General features: G+C 50.0%; 7 protein-coding genes across 7 annotated transcripts; 4 read left to right on the top strand and 3 right to left on the bottom strand.

Moving 5' to 3' along the window:
* Positions 1-55: 55 nt before the first annotated feature.
* Positions 56-3,030, bottom strand: An07g08590 (uncharacterized protein; the record flags this gene model as incomplete). Its single annotated transcript, XM_059748661.1, has 4 exons — positions 56-1,639; positions 1,692-1,921; positions 1,977-2,546; positions 2,610-3,030. The coding sequence occupies 4 exons, from the start codon at positions 3,028-3,030 to the stop codon at positions 56-58; spliced, it is 2,805 nt and encodes a 934-aa protein (XP_059601059.1).
* Positions 3,031-3,632: 602 nt separating this feature from the next.
* Positions 3,633-4,674, top strand: An07g08580 (uncharacterized protein; the record flags this gene model as incomplete). The annotated part of the gene is made up of 6 exons (XM_059748660.1): positions 3,633-3,709; positions 3,779-3,974; positions 4,053-4,104; positions 4,237-4,298; positions 4,377-4,439; positions 4,480-4,674. 6 exons carry the CDS (start codon positions 3,633-3,635, stop codon positions 4,672-4,674), a joined length of 645 nt encoding a protein of 214 aa, XP_059601058.1.
* Positions 4,675-5,577: 903 nt separating this feature from the next.
* On the top strand, positions 5,578-6,279 carry An07g08570 (hypothetical protein; the record flags this gene model as incomplete). Its single annotated transcript, XM_059748659.1, has 4 exons — positions 5,578-5,665; positions 5,785-5,868; positions 5,957-6,089; positions 6,201-6,279. 4 exons carry the CDS (start codon positions 5,578-5,580, stop codon positions 6,277-6,279), a joined length of 384 nt encoding a protein of 127 aa, XP_059601057.1.
* Positions 6,280-7,000: 721 nt separating this feature from the next.
* Positions 7,001-8,355, bottom strand: An07g08560 (hypothetical protein; the record flags this gene model as incomplete). The annotated part of the gene is made up of 3 exons (XM_059748657.1): positions 7,001-7,162; positions 7,568-7,633; positions 8,287-8,355. The coding sequence occupies 3 exons, from the start codon at positions 8,353-8,355 to the stop codon at positions 7,001-7,003; spliced, it is 297 nt and encodes a 98-aa protein (XP_059601056.1).
* A 9-nt stretch (positions 8,356-8,364) lies between these two features.
* On the top strand, positions 8,365-10,700 carry An07g08550 (hypothetical protein; the record flags this gene model as incomplete). Its single annotated transcript, XM_059748656.1, has 8 exons — positions 8,365-8,393; positions 8,505-8,594; positions 8,733-8,787; positions 8,925-9,012; positions 9,546-9,684; positions 9,839-9,994; positions 10,161-10,298; positions 10,499-10,700. The coding sequence occupies 8 exons, from the start codon at positions 8,365-8,367 to the stop codon at positions 10,698-10,700; spliced, it is 897 nt and encodes a 298-aa protein (XP_059601055.1).
* Positions 10,701-11,747: 1,047 nt separating this feature from the next.
* An07g08540 (hypothetical protein) lies at positions 11,748-12,071 on the bottom strand (the record flags this gene model as incomplete). Its single annotated transcript, XM_059748655.1, has 3 exons — positions 11,748-11,861; positions 11,903-11,925; positions 12,020-12,071. The coding sequence occupies 3 exons, from the start codon at positions 12,069-12,071 to the stop codon at positions 11,748-11,750; spliced, it is 189 nt and encodes a 62-aa protein (XP_059601054.1).
* Positions 12,072-13,643: 1,572 nt separating this feature from the next.
* On the top strand, positions 13,644-14,173 carry An07g08533 (hypothetical protein; the record flags this gene model as incomplete). The annotated part of the gene is made up of 2 exons (XM_059748654.1): positions 13,644-13,743; positions 13,968-14,173. 2 exons carry the CDS (start codon positions 13,644-13,646, stop codon positions 14,171-14,173), a joined length of 306 nt encoding a protein of 101 aa, XP_059601053.1.
* Positions 14,174-15,198: the final 1,025 nt, after the last annotated feature.

Raw genomic sequence — 15,198 nt, 5'->3', positions numbered from 1 at the left:
CATATAATAATAAAAAAGAAAAGAAAGTAAATGGTATGAATTGATGACAACTCGCCTAAGCGTAGTCCCGGACATAACGACCCGGCAAATCGACATCCCACATGGGTCTTTCCACGACGGCGACTTCCAAGAAATGACTGTCGCTATCGCTGTCGGCATCATCGGCATCCGAGCCCAGGGGCACGATACCCAGGAGATCACGGTACTTGTAGGTGTGCCACCAGCGGCGCGAGGGCTGCTGGGATTTCGAGTCGGCCGATGCAGGGACGAGTTGTTTCTGGGCGGAGGGGCTTTCGATATCACCGCCGAGGAGGAGTTTGTCCTGCTTGCCGCCGATGGAGACGCGCTTCAGGGGGGTGCTGGTTTCGATGAATTGTCTTTCTCTGCGGAGACGGGCCAGAGCGACGTCGTTGTTGGCCGTGTATGCTTCGTCGTAGTCGTACGCTTCGTCGTCGGCGTCGGGGGCGCGAGGACGTTCCTTGTCGAGGGACATCCATTCGCCTTGGCCTTCGTCGCTGCCGACGATCTTGCGCATCTTGGCGGCGAAGAACAGGTCAGACTGGGCGAGGGGTATCCTGTCACCGGCACCGCTGTTGGGTTTCTTGCGGGCGTTCTCTTCCTCCTCGAATGGGTTGCGTTTGCGCTTCTGCGTGGACGACTTCTTGGAGGCTTGTGTCGAGGCGTTTTCGTCTTCATGGTTGTCTGCGGAGGCGTTGAGTTCCTCGGGGGAGGGGAAGTCCTGGTTGAGGTCGAACATCCACAGCCAGGAGGTGCCGTAGAGCCACAGGCGTTCGCGGGCTGCGGACAGATCCCAGACACAGCCCATGGCGCGGTCCTTGACGCCTCGGAACTCTTCGGGGAGGAAGGCCTTCGGGTTTCTCCGGGACCAGTCGGACAGCTTGCCTTCGACGGCGTCGAACTCGACGAGCTGGTGCTCGCTTGTGAGGGCCATCAGGCGGTGCTCTCCCTTTGCGGCTCCGTTTGTAAGGAGTTTCGTCTTGGCTGGGTTGGGGGGACGGAACGACAGAAGGACAACACCGGACTTGAGACGGGGGATGGGTGACTCCCCTGCAGCATGGCTCCAGCGCTGACCTTCGATCACTGGCTGGTCTTCGTCATCCGAAGAGTCGTCGTCTGATCCGGCAGCATTGTTGTGCTTCTTGGGGCCGTCCTCGGCGTTTTGGAGCGCCCAGGTATCGACACAGCCGGAGAGGTCACCGGATGCCAGGACCTTGCTGTCGTCGGAGAACACGACGCATCGCACCGTTCTCTCATACTCGCCCAAGGTACCGTGCGAGGCCTTCTCGAAACGAGTGTGACGAGTAGCTCTGTTCAGCTTGACAAGCTGGGAGTGAATGTGAGGCTTCTCTTGCGCGGTGGAAGCGGGCTTGATCCGAGCCAGGTACATGGCACTGTTGGGACGAACGACGCAAACCCACTGGCCGTTGGGAGCGACGGTCACGACCCGAGCACCGTCCTCCGCAAGAGCCTTCGGTACATCCAACTTCTGTATGCGGAGAGTTCCCTTCTCATCGCCCTTGCGGCGCCGCACGGAGAACAGCTTGATGGTGGATATCGTGGCAACGACGAGGATCTTTCCGTCAGCGGAGAGCATAGCAGATGTGATGTTTTCTTCGCCCTGTTGCAAGTCGTTAGATATGTGCTGTATTGTGATTCACTGTAACTCTTACCTGAATGAGAACCTTGCCAACCAACCGATGCCGCTGGCCATCGGCATTCTCGTGTGACGCAGGACCGCGGTGCAGACGCCAGATACTGACTTCCCTATCCCAGAAACTCATCACGAGCCTAGATGAAGGAGAAGATGCAAGTTGGGGTATTTGAGGCAAGCTAGACAGCTTTCTGTGGTGCTCCTTTCCGAATTCGCGCAGGGGCAGGACAACCGGTGCGGCGTCAGGTCCTACTCAATGTTAGTCCACAGGCAATCGCATATATCGTAGCACGATGAATCTCACCTCCAGACACGGCAATACTGATATCCCTGGTCTCATAAACAGCGAAGGTCTTCACATCATGAGTGTGGTAGCGACGATGCATGACCTCAGTCCATCTGGCCTTCTTGTCTCCCTTCTCGCCTTCCTTCTTCCTATAAACGACCGTCCTCTGATCGGCACCACCACTGACAACAGTATCACCCTTCGCGCTCACAGCAATGTCCAAAGTATCCGCCAAATGGCCCTGCAGACGTTGAATAAGGGCATAGTTCTTAGCATCCCAAAAGCGGATTTCACCAGCCGAGTCACCGGAAACAATCGTTCCATCAGGCAGACACTTAACCGACCAAACGAGCAATTCTTTCGTTCCTCCCGCAGGCCCCTTACCCAGGGATATCGTGCGCAAGAGCTGACCACTCCGAATATCGTACAACCGAATCGAACTATCCGCATAGCCCGCGACCAGGGTGTTACGGTTCTGGAAAGTAACACTGAGCACTCTCGACCTCTTCGTAGACGGGCGCATAGTACGCAGATACTTCAGATCATTATCCGCCGTGGACAAGATAACAATCGATCCGTCGGCGCATCCTGCAGCCAGATGCTGGCCCGTGAACTCTCCCTCCGCCGGAGGCAACAATTTGCCATCCTTACCCCGCGTCGCCTGCCACCTGGGCTGAGCAGCCAAACACCAGATCTCGCCGTAGTTTCCGCTCGAATGGCGCAGAGGACGACCCTGTTCGATATCCCACTCCGTCACGGCAGTTGAGTATCCGATACTGAAGAGGCGCAGACGTCCAGGCAGCTTCGACCCATCGGGACCAGGCTCAGGGGGATCGAGCGTCCATGCGAGCCCCTCAATGCTTCTGTCTTTTCCTCCTCTGAGAACTGTCTCCTGGAACCAGGCGCCGCGCAGGGGGTTCCAGATCTCGATATCGCCGTTTGCGCGACCGATTGCGAGTCGGAGGGTAGGGACACCTCGTCCTGCGAGTTCTGCGGAGGGAGGGTGGGAGAAGGCAAGCGCATTGATCGCCTGAGGGTTGTAGGGGACGAAACGGCAACGGTGGATATCCATGATGGGCTTTGAGTGGTGGTGATGATGTCTTTAGTTTTTTGGGTATTGGAAGAGCTTCGTTGGTACGGCGTGGAATAAAAGTAGATCCCCGTTTGGCGATGAAAGATAGGATTCTACCCGGCTCAGCTTGTAGAGCCGACCGTTAAACAATCATTCCGGTCGATAAAAACGGTTCGTGATATGGTTGGGACGGGCGCAGTGGCTCGATTGGATGGTGCTGGCGACTCTTCAGCTTTTTTTCCGGATCTTTTTTGATACAATTTTTAGCGCGCCGCGGAGGTCCCACCGGCTCTTGTGTCACGTGATTTGTCTCTGGCTGTGGTCGCCGTCGAGCATTGCAAATGCTCAGTGCTGAGATACAAATAATCTTAATGTGAATCTCACGAGATGTGATTGTGGCTATCAGGTAGGTTGGCTGGCTATTATGGTAGTTGGCCATGGTGTCGTTGAGATTTTCCTATGTAATAAACCGAAACGGCAAAAGCTGATATCTACATACTGAACAGTATTATTGATCGAAGGTCAAAGTATTACAAGTATACTATGATCCGCAATCTGCTCTCTGCTCAGCGCAGCTATTAGGGAGATTTGCCATATGCGACATGGACGTAGATGGCCCACCTTTCTTGTACTATTGGTATCAATTTGCGAAAGCTCAGCTACCAATATGCCATATCAAGTATTTCAAGGAATAGCAAGAACGGAATAACTTGTTCAGAAACTACTGCATGAGAGTGCGCTTGTTTAGCATTCATCTATCTGGCCGGAATAGCCTAGTCAGTCGGCATACCCTCCATGTCGGAGAGAGACGTCAGCTTGTACTGATAAGCAACGCCAACACATCTGATGAGAACAAATGCTGTGAACCAACAGTTGCTTGCAAAGTCTCAGCCATACCAAGCTTTGAGCAAGATAACAAACAAGTCCTGGCTAGGACCAGGATGGTTTGTTTGGTCGGGCCAACTCTGCGCGACACATGCTGAGAGGCAGACAGTCTGATTAGTGGATTCTTGCGAATGTAGTCAGAATGGGGGATAGGATGTCGAACAAATGGATTGTACTGGCCATATGCAAGTGGGATTTGAAACGGTTCAATGACTGGCTATCAGGGCATCCATCGGATATTTGAACACAGAGAAGCGAGTTTTGCTGCATGAAGATGTCGTATCACTGACAAGACACTTGCATGTCCTAGGATGTCCATAGGTCGATTCGAGATCAAGGGATTGCCACGTCAGAGCAGCCTAGGCCATCATTTCCGGAGCGCGGTTCGTACTTTTAAGGCTAGCAGGGCCCGGTTCGGAGTCCTAGAGATCTGATAGGATGCGACTAAGCCGGTGTTGCAGGCATCGCTCCCCACCCAAGGGGCGAAATTCCGTGGTATTCAGGATGTCAGAGCTCATGTGCAGGTGTGGAGAGACTAATTGAATGTACTGTGTAAAGGTACAGGAGAGATATGCCGTCTGTCCCTTGGCTTGTATGGAGGGTGAGCAAAGGGGGTATATGCGGATGGAATGCTTACGTCCAACTTCGTCGGCGTATGGAAATGAGCCTCGGCAGGCTCAACAGCAAGGAATATTAGTGGACCCAAATGAGTTGCTCAGAATACTATCTTTGGCGGATTCATCTTCCCCCCTCAGCTGAACCAGGATGCGTGGCTCAATTCCAAGTGCGGTTCGACAGTCTGATTTGATAATTGGGATGTGCGGGGTTCATTGATAGGCACAATTTGTGCCGCGCTGACTTGGAAGGAGCCGCACCAAACACACAACCAAGACAGCACTCTTAGATCATCTCCTTGGGAGACTCGCCCGGGACATTATCAGGAGATTAGCACTTGAAAAGCCAAATAACGAGTGCGCGATTGACTGCGAACCCCGTAAGAACGGAGCCGACTGATCGTCAAGTCGCGTTGCCTTCTCTAATCCGAGAACCACATATCATGAATCAAGCGAAGCCTACATAATGCAAATAGTGTCGGATAAGAAGGAGGACAATTTCCGGAGCCAAAGAGTCGAACGAATATAATCATTGATTGGCGGGGCTGCTTACGGGTCCATTGGGTCCTAGACGATCTCCTGGGGTTACTCCGTCGAAGCGCTCGGATATAACAACCACCGCGCAGCATGCATTAGGGGAGGAAGTGACAGTCTTGCTGGATATACACGATATCGCGATGAGAACTCATATCTCCCTTGTCAGGAGGTCAGACTGTAGTCCCGAACACAATGCCAAGTCGCAGATGGAATTTCCCCAGTCCTTTCGGTATGGGTTTGATACTCCTAGAGTATGAGAAAATGCACTGTCAGACCTTATAATATGCATCTTATAGATAGCCAAGAGGCAAATATAGAACGGACGGCGCCAATTCCTCCTCCGGCTGAATTCATCACGCAATATGATCTTCGCTGCGCCTAATCAATCGAAAAGGGGCTCTCAATTGGCGCAAACTAAGCTATCTTTTTCTGTTCACTGTACGAAGTATCGACGCTGGTTTGAAACGTGAATGCAGGTATGCGCGACACAGCATGGTAACCCTGGCGGGACATGGCGACCGTCGGCGCAGAGACGGCAATGACAGCGCGTCAGGACTCGTTGGTTAAGACCAGGCATCACTCATTCTCCGGTTCAGGAGGTGGCTGATGGGGCGGTCCAGGCGTGCCAGCTGAACCTAATAACACCCCGACCAGGTTCATGCAAACCGCGAGCCCAATTGCGGGCAGTTTCATATATTAGGCTTCTGGGATTAGACAGGGATATCAGGGCACAGAACCAAAATGCAAGTAGACCTTCGCCAGTGTGAACTATCGCTGCACCCAAAAGCGGCACCAAAGAATGGTAAAACCGTAATCCTTCCCCGGACTAGTGGCAAAGTCTCGAGGCACGGAAAGCGGGATGCAGATGCAAGGCTTTCTCTAGTTTCTAGACCAGGGTTATCCGGAGAACGCCATTGAAGAGACACGCCAGATTGGCAATAAGCGCGCGATGGTCTGCCAACGCGATCGTCGAATCATCACGCGTAAAGGGCTTTTCATCACAATCCACGCCAAGCTCCGCGGGTAAGACTTTCAATTTCCAGTTTATGTCATCTTTTGAGACTTGTTCCCCTCCCCCTTTAACCCGCCGGAAGGAGGGTGGCCGCGCGAGCGTGCCTGAGGCGTGGAGATGAGAGCTGAAGGGAAACGTGGCTTGTTCAGGACGGACGGCATCAATCGGATGTCTGATCTCCCGGTCCTGCCAGGAGATTAAACCCAGAACAAGTATAGAAGCGAAGCGGATTATCTCCAACTCCTTTTTCAGGAGGTCCAAGAGAGATAGAAATAGGAGTGGCTCCATTGTTATATCACGGTCATTATTGAAGCCCGGGGCCAGATTATTAGCAGCAAACACTAGTTAGTACTTACTCCTTAGCAATTGGACGTTTAATAAAAGCATCACGATGGGCCAATAATCTCCAACCTGTGCTGCTCGTAACTCCGGATTCCAGAACAGGCAGGCCGGAGACCCGAAACGTGGGACGCGAGACTCAATGACGACATGGGTCTAAAAGAGGGAATACAGAACGCGCCCCGAGGGCGGAGTTATCGATGCATCCCGTCCCCTAGTTAGTAGTCTTAAACGCGTTCTGCCATTGAGCGACCGACAACTGGAATTAGATAACTCAAGATATTCATCCTGGATGACAAAATCTCGATTGACAAATTCCACATATTACTTCACCCCTGCCAAAGGGGACAGCAGTAACATATGATTCGGCACAAGGCTGAACTGACCGCTGAGTAATAATCTTTCTTTTTCTAGAGCTTTGGGGTTAAATGTGGAGTCGTTTATTTACACTACAATCGGGCCCGCTCTTCTGTTTTGCACTAAGCCAAATCCCAGCTAGCGCCATGTAAGTACGATCTCGGTCTGTATGTATAGGTAAGGACCCTTACTCGGTATCGTCTTCAGCATACGTCTTGGGGCGTATTCATACAAGGCATACACTGCTACCAACCGGTACCCTCTGGTACCTACCAGGCAGGACAGGCAGAACCTGACAGAAAACAACCTGGACCCATAGAAATCCGGCCGTCAAAAAGCACACAGCATACCATGGTTGAGGCTCTCCGCTGCCCCAGTCGTAGAGGACCTGACCTTACCAGAAAAGGTCATATTGTCTCGAGATTTTTTGGTGTGGTTTGGGCAATTCTCGCGTCGTCGGATGGGCGTTTGTCACTAATTGGCAGGGTCTCTATTCGTCCAGTCAATGTAGCATTCGGTTGAAATACTTGACGGGCAACGTGGATATCTTTTCCACATCTTTAGAGGGACTGTGGGATACATTTGCCCACTACTTAGTAAAATACCTCAGATCAGTGATGCACATCGTTGCAGTGGAAGATAAAAATTTTTTCCTCTTCCCCCACATTGCTACGAGGTACATGTTCACTGATGATATGTACCTCCCTTGCACTCCCTCGATGGGTTTAGATCATGACAAAAGACTGAGGACTCAATGACGAAATAATGAAGATCAATGGGGGAGAGTTTGGACGGTTCGCGCCAAGTTGTGCTGCGCTTGCTTGCCGACAACCTCTGGCATCCATGTCTCGTCCACCACCTTAAACTACGCGGCGTATACACAGGCTTTAGGAATCGTTAGGTAAAAGTCAACGTAGTGGACCCGAAACGGATATCGCAACAATGAAAAACAAGTAAAGTACGTATATGTCTCAATGGATCAATACCGGTAACTTTAGATGTTGAAAGAGAAAGAAAGAGAAAAGCAAAATTTGAAGCCGATGAAAGTTGACGAATACACCGAACATGAAGATAGGTAGAGTACCGAAAGTGATACACGTAGCATGATTTGAAGAACATAGTATAAAGAAACTTCTGACCTACCCAAAGATGGTCTGATCAGATCAAAATTGTTGACTTGTTGAGCCACTACTACAACTACTATCAAATTACTGCAGAAATCCGACGATCAATCCGGGATTGAACATGCAATATACCGAGGGAAAGATGGAGCAGATACCAATGTGATGTAGAATTTTGGTGGTGCAGGTAGTAGAGTAGTACTTTTGTGTCTATACAAAAACGAAATCCTTTTATCAAAACTTCTAGAATATTTCCTCTCTAACATCTGGTTCTCACGACCCAAGAAAAACTACTTTGATTTTTTCTTTGACAAATTTGGCTTCCTCCGACCGTTTCTTTCTAGGAGAAAAATTTCTGCTTGTCTGCCCACTTTGGCCCACACCCATCTACCTCATCCGTTGATGGCAAGTCGAACTTCGTTTTTGCATACTGTACCCGTTGCCTCCCGGCTACCGCCATTTTGTGCGTATGGCTAGCGCTCCGAATATCGTAAGCCGGTTTCTAAGTGTGGACCAAATGGTCGGAACTGCGGGGCCTTAGAAACCGCCTCGTTTTCTGGTTGAGAAACGCCCGCTAAGTTAGTAGTTAACTAATTCCGTTTTATATAGGTGGGCGGTGACTGGGCGAGTCGGTGACAGCTTCGATTTACTCGTAATGGCTGCTGTTGGCCTTTTCATGTCGTTCGCAAAGGGAATGGGGTCAAAATATTGAAGGGCTACTAATTCCCTCTACGAAATTTAAAATTCCAGGGAATTCCTAGACCACTTTTTCTGCTTCCAAGATCCGCAGTGGGTTGTAATTTCGGGTGCCGAATGCGGTGTGTTTATATGGTACAGGAAACTAGGAAGCATCGTAGAAAGAGGTAGAAAGACCAGTGTATTGGGAAGGATTGTATGACACCTTTTCAGTCTACGAGAGATGGATAGGGACTAGTTAGGAGATGGTCCTCCTTTTTTACCCCGTCGAGCGTCGGCAGGAAGGATTCTAAGTCATGGACGTTAATATGTCAAGGCTCACCGATAAATCAGGGTATCCTCTTTGCTATGCCCCTAGTGTGGAGCGGTGATTACATCAAGAAAACAGTGGAATTCTCCGAGTCATATAGTGCACGAACTAGTTCGTATCCTAGAGTGATACGTATGTTGGAAAAGGAAGAAGAAGAATCTCGGCCCTTCTGGCGCTATCTAGATACTACAGGAAATAATGATATGCACTGAGGATATTCCGTCAGAACGGCCCTTGCATTGGGGGGCAAAATAGTAGTACGGGATGTTACACACGACCAATCATCGACGTATGGAACTCATGGTTGGCCTGGGGAGAAATTATGACCATGTACTCCATCCAAAGGAATGCATAATATCAGTGCAAGGACGATTACAAGTCTGCAGGTTAAACAAGGATTCGTTGATTGGAGTACTCCGTAGAATGTATCGAATTGGAGTCTGCAGGTACCCAGCAAGGAGATGTCTATTGATACGTCGCCGGGAGGACGCTTAGAATAGCTAGCCACTTTAAGGATGGGGTTACGAAGCAACGCATTCTGGATCATCTCTACATGCATGATGATATCTCCATAATATCATTATACATGTACCCCATGCGGCGAATGTCCATACAACGAAGGAGGAAATAGATTGTTCCTCCAGCTAGGGTCTTGTCTTCTATTTCCATACCCCAGCGGGATGGGGAAGGTAAGCGGATGTATTGGACGGGAAGAAGGCGGATAGGCTCCAGCGGCTACCGTGCATTGCTCCAGAAGCCTCATAAGGGTCTTGGAGCGAATAAGTACCAATAATGTAAGCCTCACTCAAATTTGATGGTTTCGTAGTGAAATAGAAAAAATCCCAATGGTCAACATTTGCCCGGTCAGTTGCTATTACCTGGGCAACTTGATAATTACCGAGATTCTGTCCACATCTTACCAATTGATTCCTTACAGGATATATGAGTCCAAGATCTGCAAAGAACATGTTCAGATAGCTAAGCCTCACTCCGATCGCTCGCCACAAGTCACGTACAGCTTAGACATTCATTACACGAGTGATATAGAGGGTAATCTACTGATCGCGATCGGCTGGCAGCTTGGCGCCTGGAGGTGATGAAGCAAACATCCTAGTCCGCACTAAAGTGCCCCTTTTACCCCTTATTGTTCATCACAATTGAATGTGCTGACGAGAGAGAGAGTCCGAGTTTGAGTTGTTTGGTCATGTAATAATGGATGAATGAAGAAAATATCCTCGCAAGATACCCCGGTCCCGCAGGTTGCTCCTTTCTCCCGGCGTAGTGAGAATGTTCCCTATCCAGCATTCCATCACGATAAGAATACAGCTAGATGCATCGTATCTTGTCCACAGGACCAAAGCGCGTGCATTCCGGAATCGGCAGCATGACCTACTAAGGTAAGAGTTAAAGACTGGAAGAGATCAGTCTAAAGCAAGGACGGCCTGCAATTGTGACCAGAGTTAGCCACCTCAATTATACACCAAGACCAGATGCAACAGACATAAAGCTCAGTGGAGAACGGACAAATGACAAGTGACAATATCAGCCCGTCTCAGCCACTCCCGTCCTCTGAATAGGCATGGCTTTTGAGGACCAGGGATAGTAGAGGATACGGGAATTCGAGGCTCGGAACCAAAAGCTATCCCTGCGCCGAGTATCGAGAGCGTTCTAGCCACCACTCTACCTTGAGTTTTCAACAAAGCTCAGTGTGGATGTTTCCAGAGCTCTCTGATGCTTCACTCTTTCATGGAACTAGCTTTCTGGCCGCTGAAGACTTTTCAGCCAGCCTTGCGATTTAGACTTCCCTTACTCCCTTGAGGTCTACCATGGGTCATATTTTTGCTTCTTAAGTCACAGGTCAAACGTTGAGTAGCTCATAGAAGCGATACCACAATATCTTCAATTAGCTTACTTACATTCTTTATCGGTGTAGACGATCGAAAGGTACGCATTCAGAGTTACGTCCTCGAACGGCGTTACCTCTCTGGTAGATTTCGACAGGTACTAGGTTGCGTGTCACTGATTGTCGGTTCGACCACATGTGCGATGTCCACGGGTCAATCCTGCTCTACGTAGAATTCACACCAAATCGCATCCTTTATCAATCGTCGTGATCCTATACGTAGCATTCATGACACCATCTTAGATCCGCGAACCAGACCTCGTCTAATCCGAGCCATTGGATGGACCGTAAGTTGCGGGAGAGCACCCCCGCAAGGAAACCTGCGTGACAGATCGCAGTGGGCTCAGGAACTGAAAGAAAAGTGTCGTCGGTATAGGTTACTCGGGTCATCTCGCACCAGTGCAGCTGCGCTGCATCTATGGCACTTAATTTTTTAGTAGAGGAATGTGTGCGATATGCCGGGGATTCGGAATAGCCAATATGGGTGGGTGATGAACATCTGGATATGACCATCTTCCTACTGTAATACTGAAGGTTGCCTTACGGCGCAGAGACAGTGTAGTACCCGGATAGATACACATCACGGCAGGCCTTATCTAATTTCTCTCACCGTTTCTTTTGTGCGCAGTAATATGTGTGAATCGAGCACACTACAAGATGCAGTACAAAGCAAGATGTGCCTGGTTCAGTCAATGAGCTGAAAAAAAGGCGAATTGAAACAGTAGAGTCAAGTTGAACTGCGTACCGTGGGCCTGGGCTCTGGCTACCCCTCTCCCGCGGATCATCTTGCATATGATCCAACAGCACAACCTCTCGTCATATTTTGGTTCGAGACGATGAAATCCCCTTGTGGTGTGCGAAACAAAGAGACCAGCGGACTACGAGGAAGGTTTTCGGAGAAGAGGCCAAAGTCGATGGATCACGAGCTGTACAACGACAAGCCTCAGACGAGAGGCGTAAGAGCAATCATGGTAGCGACTGGTTGTGAATGGTCGCAGAAGGATACGCGATGTACCGTAGCCCAGTGCGGGTCGGGCCAGTCAGCAGTTGATGACGGCTATAGGGAGGGAGAGACGCGACCGCTCTCCCACTACTTACTATGGACTGGAACTGACTAGATACTACTTATTATGTAGTAGTAAGGTACGGGACGTCAGTCTGGTTTTCTAATACTTACTTACTGTATGTATGTATGAAGACAACTTACATACTTACGTACATCTCTACCTACCAAAGTAAAAAATGCGAACCATTCGATCGAGAGCATGATTACGGGCAGTCGCCAGCTGAAAAAAGTCCCAGTCGGCTACTCCGCATTTGTGGGTAATCCGAGCGAGTCGTCAAATAGCATTTCGTCCTTATGATATGCTGAAGGATAGGTAAAGTTGCCCGACCCTAGTCGACCTGACGAGTTAAAGAATAGGATGGATAGATCGAGGGTTTCAGTGAAATGGGAGGGTCAATTGCGACCATGGAGATAATGTGTCCAGCATTGGTCGCATTAACTGTAGGGATCACATTATTTCAACTACGACAGATAGATTAAAATTCCTCGATAACGACGACTTTGGTAGGCCCTCCGGACTAGTTTAGTTAATCGTCACATTGCAGACCGCAGCCCACAATTGAAGTCGATTTGTCTACGGACTAATTGACTAGAGCGCAACTGACACACAGCTCGCCCTAACTAGGTAGGTAGTGTGTGTGAGTTAGCAGGGAAGGCCTAATGCAAGAGAAATCGCAGCTCCAATAACGATACATACACGGTACGCCTCTTCGTCGCATCCTAAGGGCCCGCGAGAGAAGAGAAAGAAAAAGAAAGGTCACGGAGCCAAGGACCGGAGGTGTTCCTGGCCTGAATCAGGGAGGCAATGGCTGGTGAGGACTGGCCGGTGACGAGGGAGATCACCCCACCCAGAAGCCCACCGAAGGAGCGCTGGTGCTGGGACTTTGCAGGTTTAGAGGGTCGAGAGGCCGCCATCGAAAAACAGGTGTCTCCCCTACGGGTGAACCGAGACCAGTCGTCTGGTACAGCCCGGAAGCAAAGAAAGTCAATCTCCAGCTAGCATTGCAACTTGCAACGTCAAAAGAAAACCCCCCTCTCTCCAGGCTTGTCGATTCCCTGGATTGAGGGGATCTACAACCTGGAAAGAAAGAAAGTAGTGGATAATGTTGAAAGGTATCAGAAAAGTGATGATGCCTGTGCCCCTCCTTGATTAAAACTGGTCCCAAATGAAGAATAGGTAACCAAAGGACGAAGGCATACGGCCGACCGTAACTATACGGTGGTATACTAACTTCTACTAGTAGGTACCCGCCCCAAGCCCAGTACCTTCCAGTATCTCCCGTCTCTACCGCTGTACCGCATCCATACCCTTACGTACTTTGCCTGTATGTATGTACCTCTAGGGTAATAGACTTTCCCTTTTCACAGTAAGGGCCGCTCCTCCGGGGCTCAGGCCGCGTTAGGTCGAGGGTGTATCCGATGCGAGGTTCTGCAAAAGGAGTGTCTATTGCTCAATGTGATTCTGGTCTGTGAGGGCTCAGTTTCTACCCATTTACCTGGTATCATCCAGTAAGATACACCAGCGCCCCGGCTTCCTCATGGTGCTTCCGCTTGTTCCACAACGCAGTAAATGGTATTTTTGGCCATGGAGGACATGCTTGAGTTGTAGCCCTTTTAGCATGTTTCACAAGCACCTTAAGCGTACCTTTGAACACGAGTCTTCGATGAATTATTAGGCGTAGATATCAAACGTATGGAGCTGAAAGTAGAGAAAGAAGAGACACCAGCCAGCCAACGCCCATTCTGGTTGGTGAGATACCGTTGGAAACCGAGATGAAACTAAAACAAAACCATACGCTTACCTTCCAGCCTCGGTACGCGATACCCAATACCACCATTCATACGGGAAAAGCGTCATGGGTTACGATACAGCGTGGGCGAGCTAACCTGCAGCGATCCTCTCGAGACTTCTATCTCCGGCCCTCGTCCCATCTCTTTAATCCTCTTTTTCTCTTCTTTCTACTACACCCGTCTGGAGAGAGAGCAGCTCCTCCTCACTTTCCTCTCCTCCTCATTCTTCTTATCTTCACCTCCTTCTCCCTTCCTTCCCTTCCCCTCCTCCCCCTTTCCTTACCACCCGCCAATTCCTTAGGAGAGAACTGAGCCTGGTCTACGAGGCAGAAAAGACCGTTGACTGTACTATAACAGTCGACCACTTCTTCAGCCAGTTGCACCAGCTCTCCAGTCGAGCCGTGTCCGTCAGCTCTCGCTTCGACGTCCTCCCCTTTCGACGTTTGTTAACTCAAACGGCGAATTCCTCCCTATCCGACTACCGGTGCCCTATCCGTGACATCGACGGGTAGACTCCCCTGACTTCAGCTCCTGCCGGTTAGAAGAGCGAAAGAGAAGGGTTCTTTTTTCTTCGACGCTTTCTGTACATTTCTATATCTTGGTTGTGATCCTTTGGGAGGTGAGAACATATTTTTTTCCTTTGTCCTTCAACCCCCCTTTTCACCCCTGCTTGGATGGTCGGGGCAAGAGTTGTGGGTGTGTCTGTGTGGAAGTGGGAGACACTCTGGATGATAGTTCAGCCTACCTGGCACCGATGTCAGTAGACGTCAGTGAAGCTTCCTACCAGCTGAGCGAGTTTCCCATGAACCCAATTCAAGTGAAGCCAGCAATTCCCTATTTCGATTTCCGAGACCTGCCACATTTCCTTCGAGGCCTGGAAACCTGAAGTCCGAGACGATCGCAATCATACGTCGGGAATGATACAGTGGGAGATTTGGATAGAGGATATTCGAACAGTGGCTGCGTAAAGGTCGGGGGTCGTGAACAATGGCTCATTGAGTTGGGTGTGGGCAGGGAATGCAGGTGCTGAAGGTCGGATGTCTTTTCCTCTCAGCCTTGGCCTGTCTCCATCCGACAAAACATGTTGCCAGATGGAGAGGATCGGCCTTATCTTAAGCAACGAGGTGGATCGGAAGGGGGAGATCCTCATGTGCCCTGAAGAAAGAATGCGTAGCACACAGCTCGTGCATATTTGACGGGGTCGACCCGGGCCCTCATACATTGGCAGACCACCAAGAAGTCGTTTGGCCTCTTAATCGCAATGGGCGATTCAGGAATAAAGTGATGGCTAGATGATGATGGCTAACCTTCTTTTGCTCCTTCAGGAGACAGGTTTTTCTTGATTAATATCTCAATTTGGCCTCGATTTAGCCTCCCTCCCTTTAATGTGGATTTTGGCCCTCTAAGCGCTTTTCCCCTGTCGCAACACCATTCCAGTCCTGTACAGGGACGTTCGAAAAGACACTGGATTGCAAACTGTACGTGGTGGTCATTCTTTTCTTTGCACTTTAATCCTTTTCCCCCCCTGACGATTTCC

Source organism: Aspergillus niger (assembly GCF_000002855.4).
Source record: "Aspergillus niger supercontig An07".
Lineage (NCBI taxonomy): Eukaryota > Fungi > Ascomycota > Eurotiomycetes > Eurotiales > Aspergillaceae > Aspergillus > Aspergillus niger.
Note: the sequence above shows the minus strand (reverse complement) of the source record. Positions and strands in the feature narration are given on the sequence as shown.